The sequence below is a fragment of the Zalophus californianus genome, chromosome 4, assembly GCF_009762305.2.
Source record: "Zalophus californianus isolate mZalCal1 chromosome 4, mZalCal1.pri.v2, whole genome shotgun sequence".
NCBI classification, from domain to species: domain Eukaryota; kingdom Metazoa; phylum Chordata; class Mammalia; order Carnivora; family Otariidae; genus Zalophus; species Zalophus californianus.
Window position 1 is genome coordinate 127,439,413 of NC_045598.1, and position 24,736 is coordinate 127,464,148.

The 24,736-nt window shown below is 40.0% G+C and overlaps 1 protein-coding gene across 1 annotated transcript in view; it reads right to left on the reverse strand.

Moving 5' to 3' along the window:
• CPA6 (carboxypeptidase A6) overlaps window positions 1-20,954 on the reverse strand; it is a 353,130-nt gene extending 332,176 nt beyond the window's left edge. Inside the window, exon 1 of the mRNA XM_027620329.2 lies at window positions 20,839-20,954. Coding sequence (XP_027476130.1) covers window positions 20,839-20,954 — 116 coding nt within the window. The remainder of the gene's footprint in view (window positions 1-20,838) is intronic.
• Between the last annotated feature and the right edge of the window lie 3,782 nt (window positions 20,955-24,736).

A 24,736-nucleotide genomic window follows, 5' to 3' on the forward strand; every position in this document is an offset into this window, starting at 1 on the left:
AGAATTCTTTCCTAGTCCAGTTACTATGAAATAATTAGGTGTTAAAATTAAATCTCCCATGTTATCATTTTAATGGGAAAGGGAGAAGATAATCTACCTTCCCAAAACGCCATCATCTACTCCCTACCTCCTAAGAATTAACATCCCAGAGAAACAGCCCTACAGTGCAAAAGCTAGCTTTAAAAAAAAAAAAAAATCATGCATATTACTCAAAAGCTTTCTATTTTCATTTAACCTATCATACAAATTCCTCTAGGTCAGTATGTGCCCCAACTCAATCTTTGTAATAGTTTCATAATATTCCATACTACAGACCCATCTTGATTTATATCTTGATTTTTTCCATGGACTTACAGATGGACTTTCAGTTCTTTGTTTTTTAATCCCTACATCAGCGCTGCAATAAACATTGTAATGCATGCTAATTTTTTGGACAGATGATTTCTATGATAGGATTGACTTGTGCAAAGGTGCAAGGATCCAAACTCTTAATAGATTCTGCTAGATTATTTTCTGAGGAGCTAGTAGCAATTTCACATTTCCATCAGCACTGTGAGTTGGTTTCTTCCACAGCCTCACCAACATTAGTGAAACTCCAAAAAATTGAAAATGTTCAATCTTCTATGTGAAAAGTGGCATTTTGTTGCTTTAATTTGCATTTCTCTGTGAGTGAAATATACCTTTTTGTGTATGTTGGCTCTTTGTATACTCTTTTCTGTGAATGGCCCTCTAGGATAAAATAAAGTTCTATTCTTCCTCACACCATGTACAAAGAAAATTCCATAATAATTAAAGGTCCAAAGACAGCGAAGTCAGAAGGAAAAAAAAAAAAAAAGGAACATTGTATAACTGAGTGGAAGAGCTACTTGACATTTTAAACAAGATAAATCTAAAAATGCAACAAAGGAGGAAGAATTAAGGTAAAGTTGAATTTATAACCATTAAAATTGTTTATATTGTCTTTTGACTCACAGAAAAAGTCAAAAGACAAATGACAGACTGTTTATCCTTTGTATCATATATGACATACTTTAACATTCCTGACATATGGTCCTCTCAAAAGTGGATACAAATTAGGCAAAAGAAAAAGAGCAGTGATATTTTTTCCACCCTGTCTCTGAAGATTCTCGTGTTTAAGATGTAGACAAAGTACATGTTTACATCAGATTATTGAATAGGAGGTATATTTCCTCCTCCACAAGGTTCTCCCAATCCCCATCTGATCTCTGCCTATAGAGTCTCTTGGCATTTGGGTCTGATTTCCTCAGGCTGGGTATTGCCTTTGGTAAACCTCACATGCCTACTAATCACATCTTGTTTCCTTTTGACAGCTCCCTCCAGCCTCCCCTTGCAACTCTGCAGATAACTTAACAGCAGCTCAACTGCCTCTTAAAGCCAATAGCTAATATTCAGAAAATTCTGTGTACAAGGCAAAGAGCCCTACTGAGCACCATTCACAATTTCAGTTGTACCCTACAATGAGAGAATCACATTCAGTTCTATAGTTTAGAAACTGAGTTTAGGAAAGGCACCTGTCTTGCTTTATTTTACAGCAGAATTTAAAGCATTTCCTTGTATGTCAGTGTAGATGAAGAGCACCTGAGATAGTTCATGAGAAAGTACTTTGTAAAGTCTGAGGTCATAATAAATAGGAACCTGTTGGGCTAGATTTTCCTTTAAAACTGCAGTTAAAAATAATCCATGATTAGCAGAAGCATCATATACCCCTTGCTCCTTATCCCCTACTTGGAGACAACATGTTTTTCACCAGATGCCATCTGCTATAATAGCTTCTTCAGGAAATCAGCATCATTCAAAGCCCTGCCCTGAACAATATCCTCAAAAAGACCTCTCTGCCTTAATAGTTTTTCCTGAGTAGGTAGCACTCTGTGCTACTTCTCCTTTATAACTATCACAGTTCTAATTAATGTCTGCCACTGGACTTAAGCATAAACTCAATGAAAGCAAGAACCACATTTCTTGTGGGATGCTTAGCAGTGCTAGGTACATAGCAGACAATCAACAAACGTCTGTTGATTAAAAGATAGTTACAGTATTTTATATCATGCCTGCTGTAAGAATCTAATTGTTATTGTTTGTTCACTTATACATTACCTCCCTTATGAAAATATGGGCTTCACAAGAATAGGGACCTTGCCTCCCTTATCCCTAGCCCTTTATATTCTTAACATCCGGAACTTGGGACATATAGGTGCTCAATGAGAATTTGATAAATGAATATAGGTCTCAGTATACGCCATTGTTGGCTGACTTAATGGAACTTTGAGATCACCACCTTTCATTTTCAAAGCTCCGTGATGGACTATTGTGAGCACTCCTGATTTCTACATACAGTAGCCCCCCACCCTTCTCCACGGTTTCAGTCACCTGCAGTCAACTGGTCTAGAAGCAGATAATCCTCCTGACAAATCAGAAAGGTAATATTCTAATGCTGCCTTCACAATGCCTAGGTCATTGACCCCACTTCAAGTTATCACATAGGTATTTTATCTCACATCACAAGAAGTGTGAGTACAGTACACAATATTTTAAAAGACCACTCACCTAACTTGTCACAGTATACTATATATAATTGCTGTTATTGTTCACCTCCTACTGTGCCTAACAAATTTAACTTTATCATAGGTATGTATGTATATAAAGGGTTCAGCACTGTCTGTAGTTTCAGGCCTCCACTGGGGGCCTCGGAACATACCCTCACAGGTAAGGTGGACTCCTGCATTTAAGTTATCTACAGGTCTATTTAATATCACTGCATTGTATTACAAAACATACACAGGGGCGCCTGGGTGGCTCGGTTGGTTAAGCGACTGCCTTCGGCTCAGGTCATGATCCTGGAGTCCTGGGATGGAGTCCCACATGGTGCTCCCTGCTCGGCAGGGTGTCTGCTTCTCCCTCTGACCCTCCCCCTTCTCATGCTCTCTTTCTCTCTCAAATAAACTTTGAAAAACAAAACAAAAAAAAACACACAAAAATTAAAGGATGAGAAGATGTTAGAGATCTGTTAGACCATTTTTTTTTCTGGGTGACAAAGTTACCCAGAGTTACAGGACAATCAGCCACAAAGTTAGCTGCAAAGCTAATCTTTTTCAGTATTCTTTAAACAAAAGCCTGTGTTTTAAGGCAGAAGTCTCTTTAATCAAGGTCCTAGAATGTATGAGACAGGGGTAAAGGAAGATCATTTGCAGGTGATGGAAAAGCAGTTTTTATTCAGATGTTCTTTTTCTTCTAGTTTTCAGGTTGAAGTTACTGGTGAGGAGATAAGTAAGCATCCATAGATCAGAGATGAGGTCTACTCAAAAAGTGAGAAGTTCAAAGTACTGAAAAGTCAAATAAAAATTAGGGATGTGGGATTTTGACAGTGGAGTAGCAGCAGAAAATTTATGCCAACTTTCCCCTCAACCCATGCCCCACAGAGACAAGATGAAATAAACAATGTTCAACCTGAACTAGTTTCTGATTATCACTATTATGGCAGCTTTAAAAAGAAATTGATGGTGTAGGAAACTGCTAGCAAATATTCTTCCTGAATTTCTTCAAGATATAATGGGCTAGCTCAGTTCGGGAAAAATATATGTAATAGGGAGACAGATCTAAAAGCATAATGGATTCTCCCTCTAGTCATTTCAAATGCATTTTCTGACTCATTGTATTAACTTTTGAATGAAAATCGAAATACAAATTTAGTCATAGTGTGGTATGGAAACCACAGAATTTCTATTTGAAAATCTACTTAAACAACACAACAGCATGATGCTGGTTGTGACTGGTATCATTCCAACCTGCAAAGTCTTAAACCCTGCTCCTATGTTTTCTAGTTTCCCTAGTATCTATGTGACACTCAACAAGACAGGTGCTTTGGCCATTTAATGCTTTGTTAGAATACGCAGCAAGCTCATTTTTGCTCAGAACTAAAAAATGAGCATGTTTTTCTTCTCAGTCATTAGTTTGGCATTGAGTGCTATATTATTAAATTTACTGACTTCTGATTCTTATTTGCAATGCTTCTGGAACAGTTTTGGCATAACAGAAGGTGAAATCCTTGCTATAGTGTTGACCTTTTTGGGGAGGGTAGGGTGGGGTTTACACGTTAAAATTTTTTTCTCTGAATATAAAAGTTGTTCATACTTCATGTAGAGCTAGTAAATAATGTAGGAAGAAAACCATCACTTCTAACGCTGTCTTTTGGTCATAATAATCACTTAATATTTTAGAGCATTTCCCCTCACCAGATAGTTAACCATATCATTTGTAAGAAATCATAAACTTAAGCTGTTAATACAGTTCTGTAACCTGTTTTAACATTTCATGTTGTATCTTGAGCACTAATGTATTAGGCATTTATAATGGGCACAGATTCCATAATATATAAGTAACCCTTCTTGTATTGAACATAGATGTAGCTTCCCAGATTTTGATAAAATTGGTGACAAACATCTTTCCATGTACTCTCAGTCTTTGCCCACATTTCAGATAATTCCCTTAGGAAAGTTTCTTAGAGATGAAACTGCAGAGAAGAGTAGTGTTGCAAATGGCTTATGTTTGAGTTTGTGTGTGTTCGGGTCTGTCCTAAGCACTTTACATATATGAATTTAGTATTCGTTCAATTTTACAGGGGGTGGAAACTGAAACACAGAGAGATTAAGTAACTCTCTAAGGTCACAGGGTAAATGGAAAAGCTGGGATGCTAACCCAAGCAATCTGAGGATGAGCTGGTGCTCCTGACCTTTGTACTGTATGGACTCTCATCACTTAGGTAAACATGACTCTAGCCCATCATCAACATTAGACTTGGAAGTAACAGATCACCTAACTGAACCCCTGGACACTACAGAAAGTATGGCCTAGAAAGATTAAGTGACAAAGTCAAATAGCTAGTAGCAGATCTAGAATTTACATCTTGACTCCTCATCCTGCAGTCCAAAAACTTGCTATTCCAAGGGTGGCCCATGAACCATAGCATCAGCCCCACCTGGGAGCTTGTTAGAAATGCAGAATCTCAGGTCCCTACCCCAACCCTCCTGAAGCAGAATCTGCATGTTAACAAGATTCCCTGGTGATTCATTTGCACATTAAAGTTTGAGAAGCTCTGGCAATACTCTGTAAACTTGATAGGTCCTTGGTACTTCAATGGAAAAATCTGCATGTAAACTGCTGGTATTTCCACAGCATGGAAAAAAAAAAGCCATTTTTCAGTTAAAGCTTTTATTAGGTTGAAGTGTATGCAACTGCTGTTATTTTAGATAAAACGCTTAATATTGGCAACTTAGCGTGGCTCAACTTCCGTGGGTGGAAGGATAATGATAACAGGTATCAGCAGTTTGGGTAGAGACTGGACTTGAAGTAGAAGAGGTTCTTTGTCCCCAGTGAATATATAGGTTAGTCGGGAAGAAAACAATTAGACAATTACATTGCAAAGTGGTAAGTGCTACTGAAGAGCTTTCTGAGAGCTCTGGAAGAAGTGCTGTTCTGGAAAATAAACACAGGAAGAAATTTGCTTCTATTAGTGGCAAAAATTGTAAGCCTTAGTCAAAGTATTAAATGGGCATCCTCACAAGCTTCTCAGAACCTGATTAAAACCAACTGGTTAAGAATATAAGGTGCTGGGGCACCTGGGTGGCTCAGATGGTTAAGCATCTGCCTTTGGCTCAGGTCATGATCCCAGTGTCCTGGGATCGAGTCCCACATCGGGCTCCCCGCTCTGCGGGAAGCCTGCTTCTCCCTCTGCCTCTCTCTCTCTCTGTCTCTCATGAATAAATAAATAAAATCTTTAAAAAAAAAAAAAAAAAAAGAATATAAGGTGCTCCACAGAGCTTGGGAGCTATAAATCGCCGCTTGAACTAAGAAAACTAAGGACTATGTTATCCTTAAAGGTCATAGCATATAATGAGAGTTTACAGGTCTTACCATTTAGAGTGTACTATTTTCATGAGCCCCACCTTGGCCATTTTTTTTTTTTTGAAGTTAACAGTTTTACGTTGGGTAAAATGAAGAACTGGCTTCCATTGTACTATGAATGAATAAAACAATTTTAGGAGTAATACTTAAATATGCAATGTGTTTACCAGAAGCTGTGAATAACCTATAAAGGAATGGTACATGTAAATATAAAAGCCTTTGTTAAATATTTTCCATTTTCAAGTCCTTCTTTTAGGTATCTGTAATCTTGCTGTTCTAGAAATGAGACTGCTATATAGATTTTGCCCCTTTACAGTGGTTGGTTTAGAAATACTTAACTTGGGGGGAGTTGGCTGAATTGGTAATTCCACTTTACCATTTTTTTAAATTTTTATGTTATGTTAGTCACCATACAATACATCATTAGTTTTTGATGTAGTGATCCACGATCCATTATTTTCATATAACATCCAGTGTTCCATGTAGTATGTTCCTTCCTTAATACCCATCACTGGGCTAACCCACCACCCCCTTCCCCTCTAAAACCCTCAGGTTGTTTCTCGGAGTCCATAGTCTCTCATGGTTTATCTCTCCCTCCGATTCCACCCCCCCTTCATTTTTCCCTTCCTTCTCCTAATGTCTTCCATGCTATTCCTTATGTTCTACAAATAAGTGGAACTATTTAACTTTTTTCTTATGGAGTTCCCTTTTCTAGAAAGAACTAACCTACCAGTTGCTGGGCCCATGGTGAGGTATTCATCCTGCAGTTAAATGTTCTCTATGTTTCATTAAAGGACAAAATAGATGCTTACACACAGAGAAGGTCAAGATGGTGTCAAGTCATTTGTTTGGCATGTCTGGTTTTCTTGAGAAACTATTATTTTCAGGACTGGAAAGTAGGTCTCTAACCTTGGGACCTTCCTTTTGCTATTTCTCAGTTGATCCTCTGCTCCCCCTCCTTCTTCCAAGACTCCTTAACTCAAATCTTTCTAAGACTTTAAGCCTTTCTCACAGGGACCAGTTGATTTCTCAATTTCCATCTGGATATTTATGGGTTTTACTAAAACTTGACTACTACCATGGGAAGCATGCTGGGCTCCACTCAAGAAATGCTGCAAGTGATGTGATGAGCACTGGGTATTATAGGCAACTGATGAATTACTGAACACTACATCTGAAACTACTGATGTACTATATGATGGCTAATTGAACTTAAATTTTAGAAGGAAAAAAATGCTGTAAGTCGGAGGACACTTTGAAATGCACAGCACTCTATTTGATCAATTCTAGCTGTTGAAATTTTTATTGTTAGCTTATTTCGAAGGAAGCCTGCCTGTGTTCTCCAGGGCCATTTGGTTTCTGTGGTACCTGAAATTTATACGGGGATCTGAATGGGGTAACTGAGTATAGGAATTGCAAACTTATATTCTTATTGCATCAAGACATCTAAGGAGTTAGAAAAAGATAAGCTACAAAGGGAAAACATGGACAATAAAATTCAGATAAATCAGAAGGCCTTTGGTTCATAAAAACTACTGAAGGACTATAGAAGACATTAAACTCAACATGAACTGATGAGGTAGGAGTCCTCTGTAATTTCAGGTGAATTCATAGGTTTTTCTTAGAGGATAAAACAATGACAAAGAGGCAAGGATCACTTCTCTAAATTTGGTAAAAAGGTAATGGGTAACATGTTGACCAGCTGGTGCCCATTCTGCCACCTATGCAGGAAACAGCAGCTTGGCCTCAGATCACTTCCCTAAAACAATACTGTTCAAAGCAATTTTAGGAGCCTGACAAGTAAAATATCTGAGACCAAAATTGGGTAATCATTTGAGTGATACCTGAAATGTACTGAGCAGGGAGAAAATGATACAAGGGCGGGACATATCGCACATAGGTACATACAGGTGGCAGCTTTCGAGATCCCCACATACCCCCTGCAGCCCTGAGGGGCAAATGGCTTCTTTTCTCACCACCATCTTCATCTTTATGAAATCTAGTCCGGCAAAACTGCCTGCAATGTCAGCAGTTTGATTCCTAATTTATTAGTTTCCTCCCTTGCCTATCTTTCCCCATCCTTCCCTCCTCATCCTTCTAAACTTTTTACCAAATATGCCAAATACTATTTGGGGACTGGGAGAATACAGAAAGGAATAAGATCTAGCACCTTACTCTCAACTTGCTTGTAAAACAACTTTCTTCCTTGAAAAGTAAAGATAGGGCATCCACAAAAAGCTATTAATACCCAACAGTCTGTGGTGATTGTAATAAAGGACAGGTAGAGTACTATGGGATCATGGAGTGGGGAGCAGTCACTTTCAGTGAAATCCAGGAACTCCTGCCTGAGAAATAATGTTTGAACTGGCTCATGAAAGGCAGACAGGCTCCAGAGAGGGAGAGACGGATTCCCCAGAAATGTATACCACGGAGACAAAGGCACAGAGGAAGAGATGGAGGGCATTTTTGGGATGTTTTGCAATGTAAATAAGAAGGAAATCGAGGGTTATTTGCTGGGGAGGGACAGAGGGGAAAAAAAAAAAAAAAGGAGTAACTACTCCCCTCTGAGGGCTCAGCTCCAGCCATGTCAACTTGGTGCTTGTGCTCCACAGGGCTTCTCAAACTTTAAGCTTACATTACCTGGAAGGCTTGTTAAAGCCTATATTGCTAGGTTCACCCCTGGAGTTCCTTGTGGGGAAGGGGTTGGGGGAGGAGTATGTGTAGACTGAGAATCTGCATTTCTAAAAATTTCCCAGGTGATGCTGATGCTGGTTTGAGAACTCCTGTCCAGAGATATGGCCAACAAGCTCCCATCCAACTTGCTATTTCTTCTGCCTGGAAATTTCTACCCTCAAATATTCACATGGCTCCTGGTCTCAGTTTATTCTTCTCATCTTTTCTCCTGACACTCTATTCCCTGTCTATGCTGTATCTTCATAATCCTTATCATATCTTAACACTATGGGTTTTTTTTTTTTTTGGTCATCCCATTAAAATGTAAATTCACTAGTGCCCAAAGCAGTGCTATAATTCCTAGCACTCTAAATTTGTGTTTCTAGGCTTTAAAACCATACTGGGCACATGGTAGGTACTCAAATAGTGTTGACTTTCACAAAATAAAACACCTAGGAATAAGTTTAATCGAGGTAAAAGACCTGTACTCTGAAAACTATAAGACACTGAAGAAACTAAAGACAACAAGAACAAATGGAAAGATATTCCATGCTCATGAACTGGAAAATTATTAAAGTGTCCATACTACCCAAAGCAATCTACAGATTCAATGCAATCCCTGTTAACATACCAACATTTTTCACAGAACTAGAATACTAAAGTTTTTAGAACCACAAAAGACCCCAAATAGCCAATGAAATCTTGAACAAAACTGGAGATACCACAATCTGTTTTCAAGGTATGGCACAGAACTATGGTCATTGAAACAGTATGGTACTGGCACAAAGACAGACACAAGATCCATGAAACAAAATAGAGAACATAGAAATAAACCCACACTTATATAGTCAATTAGTTTATGACAAAGGAGGAAAGAATATGCAATGGGAAAAAACAGTGTCTTCAAACGGTACTGGGAAAACTGGTCATCTACATGTAACAGAACGAAGTAGACCACTGTCTTATACACAAAAGAAACTTTAAAATGGATTATAGACCTAAATGTGAGACCTGAAACCATAAAAATCCTAGGTGAAAATATAGGCAGTAATTTCCTTGATATCAGCCTTGGCAATATTTTCTAGATAGGTCTCTTAAGGCAAGGGAAACAAAAGCAAAAATAAACTATTAGTACTACACCAAAATAAAGAGCTTAGCACAGCAAAGGAAACAAAAATGAAAAAGCAACCTACTGAATGGGAGAAGAAACTTGCACAAGATAACTCTGATTACGTATTTTAGATAGAAACGCACTAAGAATACAACTTACCAAGAAACAAACAAAAAACACCCAATAATCTGATTAAAAATAGGCAGAGAACCTAAATATACATTTTCCAAAGATGACATACAGGTGGTCAGCAGACACATGAAAAGATCCTCAACAACACTAATCAGGGAAACGCAAATCAAGACCACAATGAGAGACTACCTTACACCTGTCAGATTGTCTAAACTCAAAGATAAAACAAGTGTTGGTGAGAATGTGAAGAAAAGGGAACCTTCATGCACTGTTGGTGGGAATATAGACTGGTGCAGCCACTATTGAGGTTTCTCAAAAAGTTAATAGAAATACCATAAGATCCAGTAATTCTACTAGAGATCTACTCAAAGAAAATGAACACACTAATTTGAAAAGATATATGCACCATGTTATTACAGCATTTACAATAGGTAAGATATGGAAACAACCCAAGTGTCTACCAATAGATGAAGATGTGGTACCCACATACATACATACGTGTACACACACACACACACACACACACAAATATTACTCAGTTGAAAAAAAGGGAGGAGATCCTGCCATTTACAGCAACCTGGATAGACCTAAAAGTTATTATGCTAAGTGAAATAAAAGATATCATTTCACTTATATGTGGAATCTAAAAAAACAAAACAAACAGAAACAGACTCAAATATAGACAACACACAGATGGTTGCCAGAGCAGAGAGGGGTAGGGAAAGGGGCATAATGAGTAAAAGGGAGTGGGAGATACAGGCTTCCGGTTATGGAATGAATAAGTCACAGGGATGACAGGGACAGTATAGGGTAATAGTCAACGATACTATAACAGCACTGTAGGGTGACAGGTGGTCGCTACCCTTGCGTGAGCAGAGCATAAGATATGAACTTGTCAAATCGCTATGTTGTACATCTGAAACTAATGTAACCATCAACTATACATCGGGGGAAAAATAGTGTTGACTGAATAAAGGAGATATTGTCTTGGAAAGAAGAGAGGTGAGCTACGGACTTGTATAGTTTCAGTCAGAGACGATGGAAGCCAAGACAACTCAGGTCATACACGACATCGTCTCCCACTCAAAGATATACATCTTTGCGTTTATTAATAAAAGGTTTGGGGTCAGGGGTAGGAGGAAGGGAGGGTGAAGTAGAGTAGGAGTTTTAAGTAACTGCAGAGTTTCAGAACAGCTGCTGTGAAGGCCAACTAGGTTCTAAGGGAATAAACCCCCTCATTTAGGGCAGAGGAAACCAGTCAGGCTATACTTCTCTCTGAAATGCAGTTTTTATATCTGATATTATATTAAGAGGATTTTCTACTTGTCACTTATACTCATTCTCTTTTACTGCCACAGAGAGGCCTGAAAACTCTTATGGGGGAGTTCAGTTCTTCCTGTGTTCTCCTTTTCTGCCCTGTAAGTCAAGGGCATAGAATACTGTTTTCAGCAAGTGTCTTACTCCAAACATCCTGCTACACAGGGTTCTCCCAAAAGCCTCTAACCTTCCATATGTTTAGCAATTTTGACGCCAAATATATTGCTATCACACCAAACACACATGACATACCTTCCATGGAACCACGACTGATATGGCTGGGGCCCTATTATAGCCTTACTACAAACCTGGTGTCTTCATTATATTCACAAAAGTCACAAATAGGAGCTTAGACATTTAGAGAATTCATGAGTTAGTCCATTTAAGAGGAAAATCTAAAAGATGGGGGATGTGAAAATATGGCAAATGAGGTCACATGTACTGGTGGTCACAGACTCTAAGTGCAAAAATAAGCTCATTTGCTGATAAAATGTGTGATACGAGTTTTATCATTTAGCAGTTGGTAATCTAAGACCGAAATGCTATAAAAATACACAATGTGTGTGTTAAAGGTTGAGAAAGAGTAGGAAGAGGGTTGTTAACCTAATATAATTGCATTTTCATTCTCTCCCTGCCCCCGCCCCCCTGTCCCAGTTTAGATCGTGATTAAGATCTAAGCCCTCAAGGTTGCTAGAGTAGAGGTGGGTGGGGGGAAAGGATAACTGGGTGATGGGTATGAAGGAGGGCACTTGATATGATGAGCACTGGGTGTTAAAAGCAACTGATGAATCACTAGAATTCTATCCCTGAAACTAATATAGTATGTTAACTAAATTGAATTTAAAAAATTAAAAAATCTAAGCCCTCAAGAGGCAGAGACTCTGCTGCTCTCTACTTTGGAGATTCCTAACCCTGCTTGGAATATAGGACTGACGGTAAGGCATCATTGATACTGCTGGTACTTGGTAAGTACGGTAGGATGAAGGAAGACAGAAGAACTGGAAAGATGGAAGAGCGGACCGTATACCTCCAGTCCTGAACTGACAGGAGGAGGGAAAAGGGAGGCCCATTCATTTGGCTAACACGAAGACATTTTAACAGACCTTTTAACCTCCCAGGAAGATGAAAAGTAATCAATTTTGTAACAGGTTATCTACATGAGATCCTTTCCAACTAATATTAGACATAATAATTTACTTAACACCTATATTATATTCCAATTTACAAACTTTTGTAAGATGTTAACATTAGAGGAAGCAGGGTGAAGGGTGTGTGGGAATCCTCTGTCCAGTAAATCTAAAATTTAAGTTTAATAAATACAAACCTGAAAAATCATCTTTTATCAGGTCCTCTATCTACTATGTCTTCATAGCACCAAGACTTTTTTTTTTTTTTAAGAGGCCAGCTAGCTTCCTGTCTCTTCAGACACTTAACTCCATTTCTTATCTATAGTCTTACTCATTCTTACCCCCTGGCATAAAACATGGCCATATTCCCCTATCTTAAGTAGTAAAAGCAAGAACAAAACCGTATCAACTATTTATCAATTCTCTACTCCCACTTCATGGATAAGCTTCTTGAAGTTACCGTCTACACTCACCACTAATGTCTTCACATCGCATTTGTTCTACCTATTGTGCTCTGGATTTCCCTCACCATTCCACCAAAAGCACCTCTGACGAGAATATGATTGAGGTCTTGAATGGCCAAGGCAATGGATATCACTTTGCCATATTTAATGTGACTTGCCTCACCTTTCTTGGATCTTATTCTCCTGGGTTTCTTTTTAGGACGTTCTACTAGTTTCTCTGGCTCCCCCCTCCCCCCATTGTTCTATCTTGGTTTTGGCTCTTTATTCTTAATGTAATGAGTGCTTCCTAGATGCTCCATCCTACACTTGATGGTTTTAAGAAACTATACATCAATTACTGGAATCTATTCCATAGTCTAGATATCTTTTGAGCTTCAGAGCCATCTACCCAGTTGGGTACTTTATAGATCCCCCAAACTATAAAGAGCTGAAGTAGTACTTACCCTCTCTGCAAAGAGCTCAGTCCTATTAATCCTAAGAATCATTTTACACTATATCCTCTTTTGTCTCCTCTGGTTACCCAATTGTGAAAATTCTACCTATTAAATATTTCTTTAATTGGTTCCCTCCTTTCCCTTTGATTGTTACTGCCAGAAGCCAGGCTCTACCATGTATTACCATGATCGCTATAATATCCCAGTCTTTTGCCCCCAATTATTAGCCTTCAAGTCTTTCCTTCTCAATGATGGGAGAGGGAACTTTCTTTGGGGCAGGGGTGGTGGGGGGAGAAAGTCATCTAGATTTTCTTTGTAAAATTCTTGATTAGCACCCATTTACCCTTGGGAGAAACCAGAACTCCATGTTATGGGACATAAAGTAGTTCGTGACCTTGAAGGCTTACCTCACCTCTCTTACCAAGAGAAATGTCCTTTATTTTTGGTCATACTTAATTGCTCTGATTTTCTAGATTTGACCAAGTTCTCCCCTGTAGTTCTTTGCACAGGCAATATATTCCCTGTGTCTGGAAAGCCTTCACCTAATTTCTAACTGTTCTTTATGCCTGAGATGAGGGCCATGTCCTTGAGTCCCAAACATTCAAAAGAAAAATGTAAAATACCTTGCATATTTAATAATTCACTCAGATTCCCGTCTTTTAAAGACTCTTCTCACAACCAAGTCGCCTTTTTTGACCTTTCAAAAGTCTAGACTAAGTGATCCTCTCCTGCACTCGCTCAGCACCAAGAGTTTTGTCTGTGGGCACAGTGATCCCAGAGTTGGAATTGTTTACTTACCTGAGTTACTCATTACACTATGCACATGGACTGCTCTTTTATCTGTAGTCCCAGACTAGCAGAGGGCCAGATACGTTACAAATATTTATAGAAATGAAATTAAATCCTCCCTCATTAAACACTTCTCAGCCTTGCCAAGTCATTTTACTTCATCCCCAATAACCCTAGGGAATAGGAAAGAGTAAGCTTTCTGGATTCACCAAACGGTGTTGTTAACCATAAGGAATGCTTCAAACTCAGCCGACCTGGGTTTTAGTCCTACTCCATCAGCTCTGCAAATCTTACCTTTTTGGAGTTCTGTTTCCTTGTGTATTAAATAAAGCTCTAATTTTGTGGTCTTTCTTTTCTGATGCTATGACTTAAATACCATTTACATTTTGAATTTGTGTGAAGTACACAATTTTGAACCTGTGTGAAGTACACAATTCTAAAAGCCCATTTGGATGGATTGCTTCTATAGGAGAATGAAGTAGAAGGGAAAATGGATTGGTAATCATTAAATATCAGAGTGACCACTGAGAGAAGCTGCTAGTTATTTCCTAGTATGTTCCTCCCCAGCCATACCCACCATCTCCAGCCATTATTTTATAGCCTCCCATGCAGCTAAGTCCATCTAACCAACTCTGGCCAGCAAGGAGTGAAGGTAAAGGATGGTTCTCTTAAAGGAGAGTGACCATCCCTTTCCACCGTCCTGCTGTCTAGACCACAAGAGCTAGAAGACTCACTGAACCACATTTGGGAGTTAAGCATTGAGTATGGCAGAGAGGACAGAGCTCAGTTCTCTGGCACTACCAACTATACCTGCTTGTATTTCTACATGAGAAAGAAATTTCTTGTTCAAACCATTGAGATTTGGGGTTATGGGAAACAACAGCAACAACAAACCCACAGCCCAACAGTAACCTTAGATAGATACTAATATTTTATTATTTTCAAATTGCACTGGGAAGATGGTAATTTTGTTAAAGCCACTATGAAGTTTGCTTGAACCTTTAATAAAATAATTTATGAAATTTACTATACTACCCAGAACAAGCTACCTGAAAGCTTCATATTCTACATTCCACTTTATCATAAAGAAGCTAATGCCCAGAGGCAGACTGGGAAGGCATTTGTTTGGCAAAGCAAATTTTAATCCTATAAACCAGTTATCTACTGAGCAATCATAGTGAAGACTAGACAGGTCACAAGACGACTTCATTTTCTGATCAGCAGTTCTATTTACACAGACAGAAAAACTTATGTTTTTGTAGCTCTCACAATATAAAGTTATGGAACAGTAACATCCTTCACTGATATTCAGGGAGTGGAAGTGATTATGTTTAATGGTATTAGCCAGAATGTATCCTGGTGCCATAAAATAAAGGCTCCATTATCAGATTGGGCTCCAAGAAGAAGTGGCCCAGAAGCACATAAAACACTTCTCTTTCTACTAGCTCAGTGGCAGAGGGAATGCTGTTCCCCATGGAGTACTGCCTGCCTGGGAGTTCAGGTCAGTGGAATAGAGATCTACAGTATTGCATGCTTTTACCAAGCAAAGCAGGAGGCCTCAACACACAGAACAGACTGCAGGGAATAAAGCTTTTGGAATAAAGAGCTGATAATCAGCACTTAGGAGTTGGACTTTGAGCTAGTGCATAAGGAAAACTTAAGTTATTCTCCCATTAATAAGGGCCAAGAGCTCAAAGGAACTTCCAGAGAACACTGAAGAACTATTCTATAAACCACACACTGACTTGTGAAGCATAGGTTCAAAAACCAACCTTAGAACCCACTGTACATCTTTCATAATTCCCTAATGCCCCAAATCTATAGCTCACACATTCCAGTCTATCATTCATGATCTGAGATGGTGCATTCTTGCTTTAGGCCCTTATGATGAATGGGACCTGCCTGCTTTTGTTAAAGATGGAACAATGCTGAAGCTCTCATTCTCTGGACTACAGAGGAATCTCAAGGCTGAGGAAGAGTGAAATAGAGACAGGAGAATCAGAGAGTCTGATTATAGAGGCCTTGAAAGCCAGGCAAAGGATTCTGGATTTGATGTAGTTAGCAATAGGGAGCCAAAGTAGGTCTTTGAGCAGGGGAGTAACACACACAAAGTCTTATTTTAGTAAGATCATCGGAATGAGAATGGACTAGAGAAAGGTAGATCAGTTAGGAGAAAGCTACCTTAATCTGGGCTAAGATAAGGGAATCCTGAATAGGACTGGCGGCTATTGCAAGGGAGAGCAGAGGACAAGCAGGATACTTTCTAAAGGAATTTAGTACGGAACTAAATTTGTGCTCTGGAAATGAGTAAGAGGGTAGCTGAAAACTTGAAACAAAGCTTATTAAAGAAGCAAACACAGTGAAGAAGGCGGCTGAATCCATGATTTACCTTCTAAATCAGGACTCTGCTCAGACTGAAACGGGATATTGCCTATTACTGGGCCAGAACAGCAGGTGCAAACAGGGTCGGTCTTGGGCAAATAGGGATTTCTGGCCATCCTACCTAAAAGGAGTTTTAACTACCACCATGGAAGATAACTCAGATTCACATGACCACCTTGAGCTCTTGAACTCTAGCTCCAGGTTTCTAAAAGTTTAAAGACATTAAAAGGAAGACACCACTGGAGCATGAAGATAAAAAGCCGCTGTTGAGAGACAGAGGAAGAGCCAGAGAGGCAAGATGGAAAACAAATATGATGTCCCTGAGGTTCAAGCTGTTCTGAGTTACTGTATTTCTCACAGTCCTCTACTTTTCAATAGGTCACATTGGGGTCTCCTTGCTTATAGGATTTGAAGGACCAAACCGCCTTCTTAAACAAACCTTATTTCCTTCAAGTGTAATTCCTGGATCTCCATATCCCTTTTCCATGGAGGACTAGTGAACCAAGGCGGGGGTGGGGGCGGGTGTTGGGGGCAACAGGGTTGGGGATGGGGTGTAGATACAGCACAGACACTGACTAATCAGCATGCACCAGCTGGGTAGTGGGCTATAACCAGCCCTGCACATATGTACCTATGGTCATGGGACAAAGGCAAAGTCCTTGGAGTTGCTCCCCTGAAGGAGAAATAACCACAAAGACAGGAAAGGAGTCTTCAACACGTGCAGGGCTGAGTGAGGACGGTGTGTGCAAGGTCCCAGCAGGCAGATCCAATACCAGTGGGCTCAAGTCCAACAAGCAACCTGGCAGCAGGAATTATGTTCGCTCTCCTCCCCAGCTGAGCTAGAGCAGGGCTGGGTGACCTTCTTGGTTCAGAGCCCACTTATCAATCCCCATAGTCTGTTCATTCCATACAATATTTATACGTTGTCTACTAATGTTATGTGTGGTGCTATTTACTAAACCAAGCTATCAGAGGGGGTACACTCTGTTGGTCAATGTTCTTGGCACAGAGTAACATTACTTGTTGAATGAAGGCACACGCCCATGGCCACTTTCTGTGCTTTGTTTTTTGTGGCAATCTAAAATTCCCCATCTTCCACTTTCTATTCCCTATGTTGTCTGCCTGCTTTTCCAAATGAGGACTTACCATCAGTGACTCATCACCTAGAGAAGGGAACCACAATTAGACTTCCAATTTTATCTACATAATCCACTTATTATCCTGAAACTATCGGTTCCCCAAAGATTAAACCTTCAGTTTTCCTTAAGAGCAATTATCTTCTGTATCTAAACCAGTGACAGAATGTGAAGTACTTTGTCCAGTCAAGCAGAGCTGGGTTAGAATCCCAACTGTGCCCTTACAATGACCTTGGCTTAGTTAGCTCTGAACTTGAGTTACCCAGTCATACTTCATTTAGCTTATCTGTAAAATGGGCATACCCCAAACTGCATCATGTTAATATAAACATTTCTAAAAACATTAAGTATTGGGAAGTATTAGCTATCTTACCACCTGTTGAGTACTAAGTGCCAAGAACCATACAATAACCTGCTACTGCATTTAATTCACACAAAACTTGAAAGGTTCTATTATTATCTCCATTATCCCAGATAAGGAAACTGGAGGGTCAGAGAGGTTAAGGAGCCTGCCCCAGGTAACGCAGCTAACTGTGGCAAAGCAGAAATTGAAACCCAGGCAGTTGAACTTCCAGACTTTTAAACATTATGCTCATTGACTGGCATGAAGAAGGTACAGAGAACTATCTCAAAAAGAAAATCATACCCATTTTGATTTGTCAGCGTTCCCAGAATTTGCTTCATGGTCTTAGATCATTTATCACACATACAAAAAAATTCTAATTTCATATGATGCAGAAGTTCCTTAAGTTTTTGCCTCCAATATACCACAGTATAACTAAGTCTGTTTCCAGGAATTCACAGAACGAGAAGAATCGTGCTATTTGCTTGCATAGGAGTCTCACTCACTGAACTTTGTTGATCACAGGAGTGTTTGACTTGCATTTGTAATCCCTGAAACCCTGACAGTATCAATATTGGAAGTTTTTCTATGCTTCATTTCTTCATGTATTTTTAAATTTTTCTTGTAAAGTTCATTTAATATAGCTATCCAAAAAGGTATTACTCTTGTCAGATTTTCCTTGTCTGATTTTTTTTCCCCAAGATGCTTAAGTTTGCCATTTACTGAGCATCTATTATACAATTGGCAGGATACAACTGTTGCTTGTTTATGTAGGAAGAGGACTGAGCTCATTAGCTGCTCTCAGGAAGAATGCTGATCTGCCCCGAGTGTTTTTTTTTTTTTTTTTTACTCACGTGCAGAGTCCTCCAAATGAGAATCCCTTAGACTCAACCAAGACCTACAAAATTGTTTTTACCAAAATGCAAGAAATGGGGCTGCTCCATAATTAACAAAACCTAAATCTATTAAAGGAGAAAAAGTGAGGTGGTTTAGAATTTTAACCATAGGCAACAAAGATCACACTAAGTAACTATGCCACCACGTCATGCCATCAGGTTCTTATTAGCTGAAGAGCTAGACGTCCAGAAAGTAGTTCCTGAGTGAAGCAAGCAAAGTAATCCCAAACCTAAGCAGCATTTCTGTCTTTGGCGATGAGAAGTTAAAAACCCCCATTTCTGGTGGGAGTGTGCTCAGACACTTCCAGTTTTTAAGACTCTTTAGGCTTTTACAGCAATGGACAGGTAAGGCTATCTTCAGTTTCTCAAATGTTTCAGCTTTTTTCTCCAACTTTCAGACATCTGGTAATTTATACACTTGGGACTAACTTAATATGTAGCAGCCAAAGGGAAAACATCCAATTAATGCTTTCATTGCAGAACAGAGAAAGTAGTGTAGCTTCCTCCAGAAAAGTTCCAGTTGCAGCAAATTCTAGAAGAAAAAGTCACTGCCACTGGCTGCCATTTCCTCTACGTGGTGCTTAGGAAAGTGCATGCACCTGCTCAGCTGAACCAGGTCTGCTAACTTGGTCATCATTGAGCACTACACACTGAAATAATTAAGGACGGGACCACAGCTGAGTGGAGGAGTGCAGTCCTAGGTCACACGGGTGTGTCAACCTGTGATCTAGGATTATCACATGGCCTGACATCAGCCAGGGGAGTCCAGTCATGAAACCTGGCTCCCTTGCCTAGATCTCCAGAGGCAATAACGAATGACAGGACCGTGAAGCCTGAACCGTGTGTTTAGGAGACTAAAAAGCAGCCCTTGAGATGTTCACTCCTTTCTCTTTCTCCCAGGAACACCAGGGTGGAAAAATTGGGATTGTATTACCATCTATAGCCCTTATCTGAACCAATGCCTCGACCCCCATCCTGTAGCCCTTAGAACTGAGGACAGGGTTTTTTTTTTTAATTTCCTCTGCAAGCACCGTACTCCGGAGAAATGGTGAAGGCAGGGCCTAGATTCTTTAGGAGACAAAGGAAAACATTTCTTTTTCCAGGGTCATATTTCTAAGTTCTTCTTTACACTTTTCTTTACACTATTCCTAGTAAGAACAACTTTTCCTTAACACACTGGACACTACCTGGTAATAACCCACATCTAGGTGAAAGTCTTCCTCAACTGGTAGTTATGGAAAGATAAAGATTTAAGACCCTGGTTTTCCTGCTCCGTAAAAAGCAACTGAATTAGATGAGCTATTTAAGGTTCTTCCTGCTTTAAAATGCAGTAAGGCCATAATTCCCAGATTCAAAGAACGACCCCTGCAAATCTGAGCAAAGCACATGTTGTAGAGTCCACATCAAGCCTTTGGGATAAGAAGTGCACAGTCATACTCTGCTTCGGACCCAGTCCTGTGCCTCCTTATGAAAGGCAAACACAAAGTATCCTAACCTATCCTAACACGGGGAGATGGGGAGCTAGCTGTCTTTCCCTTCTATATTCTTCCCTTCAGAAAAATACCCATAATTTTACTGTTAGCTGCTTTTATTCTGCTTATTTGGAGTTGGTTCATTTGCATTGCTCAGATTTGACAATCTTCCTAATAACCACTACCTAGGCGCGCACACACACACAGTACACTCCGTTCTTAATCACTGGTGAATTTCAACCACTTCTGTGTACAATTCTGAAGGAGAAGCTCTAGTTTTCAGGTCATAATTCACGTGGTACAACAGCATCCTTCCTCCCCTGACCTCTAACAAGGCAAATATTGTAAATACTGGCCACGGCTCCTCCAAAAACAGAATCCCATTCAACACTGGTCCCCAGTGGAGGCTGGCACACTACAGACAGTGGGAAAAGCTAGACTTGCGACCACCATTCTCTTGGTGAGCTCAACCCAAGAGCTGGGAACTGCACACACATTTTACTTTAGGTGACAGCAAAGTGTACAGATTCACACAGAAACCACAGATGAGAGGGGGGAAAAAAAAAGCGAGGCATGTTCAGGAGCCAACTAGCCCCCTCATCCCACTAAAAGACACGCAGGGACCGAAAGCCGCCCTACTCACCCAGCGTAGCGGTTGCCATAAAGGTGGCTGTGCCCTGGTTGCAGAATCTTCAAAAAAAGTAGGCAAAGAGGCAGAAAAGCAGCTGTCTGAGTCCTGGGCTTCCCGAGGAACTTCATAGTGTTACAGTGAGAGGAGCTCAAAGTCCCTTAGAGCAGTCACCCGAGGCTGGAGGTGGCTCACAGTGCCCCCTCCCCATGCGCAAGCCTTCTCTGGGAGGGGGTGGGGGCAAAAGCTTAGAAGCGAGTAAAATGTGACACTTCTTTCCAGCCACAGGGGGGAAAAAAAAGCGTAAGCAGCTGAAGAAGGGAAATTGCTATTAAGACTTGGGACAAGAAGCAGCAACACACACAGCCAGGCGCGGCAGCTGAGCCTGATCCTTAATCAGGCTCCCCTAGAAGGGGCTGGGCCTCCCCTGTGCTGACTCATGGCTGGGGTTTACTGGGTGCTGCTTCTTTTGGGTAACTTCTTTGTTTTTTGTTTGTTTGTATCTTGCTTTACGACTTTAGGTCCCTAACTTTCTTGGACAACTTTTTTCCTTTTATTACCTTCTACAGCGCAGGGCCGGATCCTAAACGAAAATGATTTGCTTGAGGGCGAGCTAAACGCGTAGGCATACATAGAACATTACGGGCTTAAGGCTCTGAGCTACCATAACGCATTTCTACATGGATTCCACATACTGAAATGCATAGTGACTAACCTTAATGAATTTATGTGCAAGGATAGGGTCGGGCCCGATTCTGAATAGCCAGGCTTGGTCCCAGCTCCTTACCTGTACGAAGAAGGGGCAGCCAATTCGCCGGGCTTCTGGAAGCTCTCTGTATCCATTCCATATCAGCAACACCCAGACCCACTGCCATTTCAGAGGTTCTTATAGGGAACAGAAGGCTTCCACGTGCTTAACAACCTTCACTCACATTTGGAATCATTTAGAAAGCCAGACCATTTAAATCAGAATTCCTGGGGGGGTGGGATCGGTGCTTTAAAAGGCTCCTCAGGTGATTCCAATGTTCAGCCACTATGCTGGTCTAAAGCTGGGCTTCTCAAATTTTAGGATGGGTAGAAATCAAATCACCTGTGGATCTTGTTAAGCTGCCCCTTCTCATGCAGGCGTTTGGGGCTGGGGCCCGAGATGCTGCATTCCAATGAGCTTCCAGGTGATGCTCCTGCTGCTGGTGCTTCAGTCACACTTTGAGAGGCAAGGCTTTACTTTAGAGTGAGGCCTGCTTTTTCTCCTCTTTCTCAAAACTAGAGGGGAATAAAAAACCTTGGAGCAAACCATCTCCTCGTTTTTTCCATGTTGGTGATGAAGAAGATGTTTTTTTCATCCATTCGCTCCTATCCAGATATACCAGAAAACCCAAGGCAGGGGGTGGGATACACTTTGCTCTAGTAAATAAAAATGGCATTATCTAGGGTGACTCCTATTTCACACCATGCCAAGGCCTGGTCCTACTCTGGGAGAGAGTGGGAACCAACATTTCTCTATACACTCAGTTTTCAAATTTCCTGAAGAGTCATAGCCAAGGATTCTGTACCCTCCATTATTATGGCCCCAGAACACTGGTTAGAAGAGAAAGTACCATATCTTTCCCCATGTTCTCTACCTGGGGAGTTGAACCAAAGTCATAGCAGTTTGTTTTATAACAGAGCTGAAATGAATTTCAGTTAAAATGATTCTTTAAAGCTTTCTTGACTACCCCAGGATTAATCTCTTCTCTGTGTCCCCCTCTCTACTACAAGTGTGTTGTCTACTGAAGGGCATAGCACATTGACTTTAAGTATTTGTGTGGTTCCCTCTCAAGGCTGCCTTCTCCTTGAGTGCAGAACTAGAGCAAAGTATATCCCACCCCCCCCAACTTGGGTTTTCTGGTATCTTTATGTCACTTCCTCATATCTCCTAGAGGGAACACAATGTTTGCTGAATTGCAATGATCAGCCATGTTTGTTGAGTGAAAGATGAACCTGAGAAGGGGTTCATTCAACATTTATTCTGTGACTTCTGTATCCAGACAGAGGAAAGGATGGAGGCCCTAGAGCAATGGAAGGTCCTGGTTTTGTTTCTTGTTTGTTTATGTTGTCCTTTTCTTCCTTCATGACTTTATGGCCTGGTGCTCCGGTCTTTGTAAAGCGGTGAGACTGCTCTGCAAGGCACAGCGATGCATTCTGAGGCTGTTTTTGACGAGGCCAAGAAAGCCTATGTAACAATGAGTGAACTGTTGAAATAAGAGGTTACTGTGTAAATAAAACACTTCATCTCTTTGCATTTCATTATGTCAGAACAGTGTATAAATCTGTCATATTATATCACAACATTAAACTAGGAATGTTCAGTCTCTGACTGGGGATTAAGTTCATCCTCAAATCATTCTGAAGGACTGGATCCAGTGAGCACGTTCAGCAAAGGCTCTCCAGACTCTGAGACCAGAGTATTCATTTCCTGGACTATCAAAAATGCAAGAGACCCTGGAGACATCCTATAGCCTTCCTCAAAATTTCAGATCAAAGGGAAGTTCTCAAACAATAGAAGTCATTCCTAGCAATCTTCCTCTGGTTTTCTAAGGACCAGGTTATCTGATCAAACTTCTCCTGTTGTAGATAAGCTCCCATAAAATGAGTGATAAATGGAGTCCATTTAGTAAGTGGGAGGCGAAGGGAATGGCTTTACAGATGGATTCAAAGATAAAAGTCCCATTTTTAAGGCACTGAGAAGGAGTGAATTATTAAACCAGTGAGAGATTTAGAGATGGAAAGATGAGAATTTCTATTTATTGACTATGCCTTTGTCATATTTTAGTTGAAGAGTGAACTTTTAAAAAAGAGATTATTATTACCCTGCAGAGAAACAAAAGGAAACTACAGTTGGGAAAGGAAAATGTCATTCTTGATTTGGGTCCATTGTTGTTCATGAATAGATAATTTTTGATTAAAGTATAGCTGACATACAATATTGTATTAGTTTCAGATGTGTAACATAGTGATTCAACATTTATATACATTGTGAAATGATCACCACAATTAGTCTAGTTACCATCTGTCACCATACAAAACTAAAATGATATTATTGACTATATTCCCTGTGTTGTGCATTACATCCCCATGGCTCATTTATTTTATAACTAGAAGTTTGTACCTCTTGATCCCTTTCACCTATTTCACTCCCCCTCCCTCTGCCACCAAATCCTCCTCTCTGGAAACCATCAGTCTGTTCTGTGTATCTGAGTCTAGTTTTGTTTGTTTGTTTTGTTTTTTAGATTCTACATACAAGTGAAATCATACAGCATTTGTCTTTCTCTGTCTGACTTATTTCATGGGGCATAATACCCTCTAGGTTCATTGATGTTGTCACAAATGGCAAGATTTCATTATTTTTTATGCTCGAGTTATTACTGTTGGATATATATCCACATCTTCTTTATTCATTCATCTATCGATGGACACCTTGGTTGCTTCCATATCATGGCTATTGTAAATAATGCTACAATGAACATACCTTTTCAACTTAGTGTTTTCATTTTCTTTTTCTTATTATATTTTTAAAATTTTAATTCTGGTATAGTTAACATACAGTGTTATGTTAGTTTCAGGTGTACAATATAGTGATTCAACAATTCTATACAAATTACTCAGTGCTCATCATGATAAGTACACTCTTCAATCTCCATTCCCTATTTCCCCCATGCCCCCATTCCCCCATCCACCTCCCCTCTGTTTCTTGGTTTGTCTCTCTTTTTTTTCTTTGCCTGTTTGTTTTGTTTCTTAAATTCCACATATGAGTGAAATCATATGGTATTTGTCTTTCTCTGACTTATTTCACTTAGCATTGTACTCTCTAGCTCCATCCACGTTGTTGCAAATGGCAAGATTTCATTCCTTTTTATGGCTCAATGGCTCACAT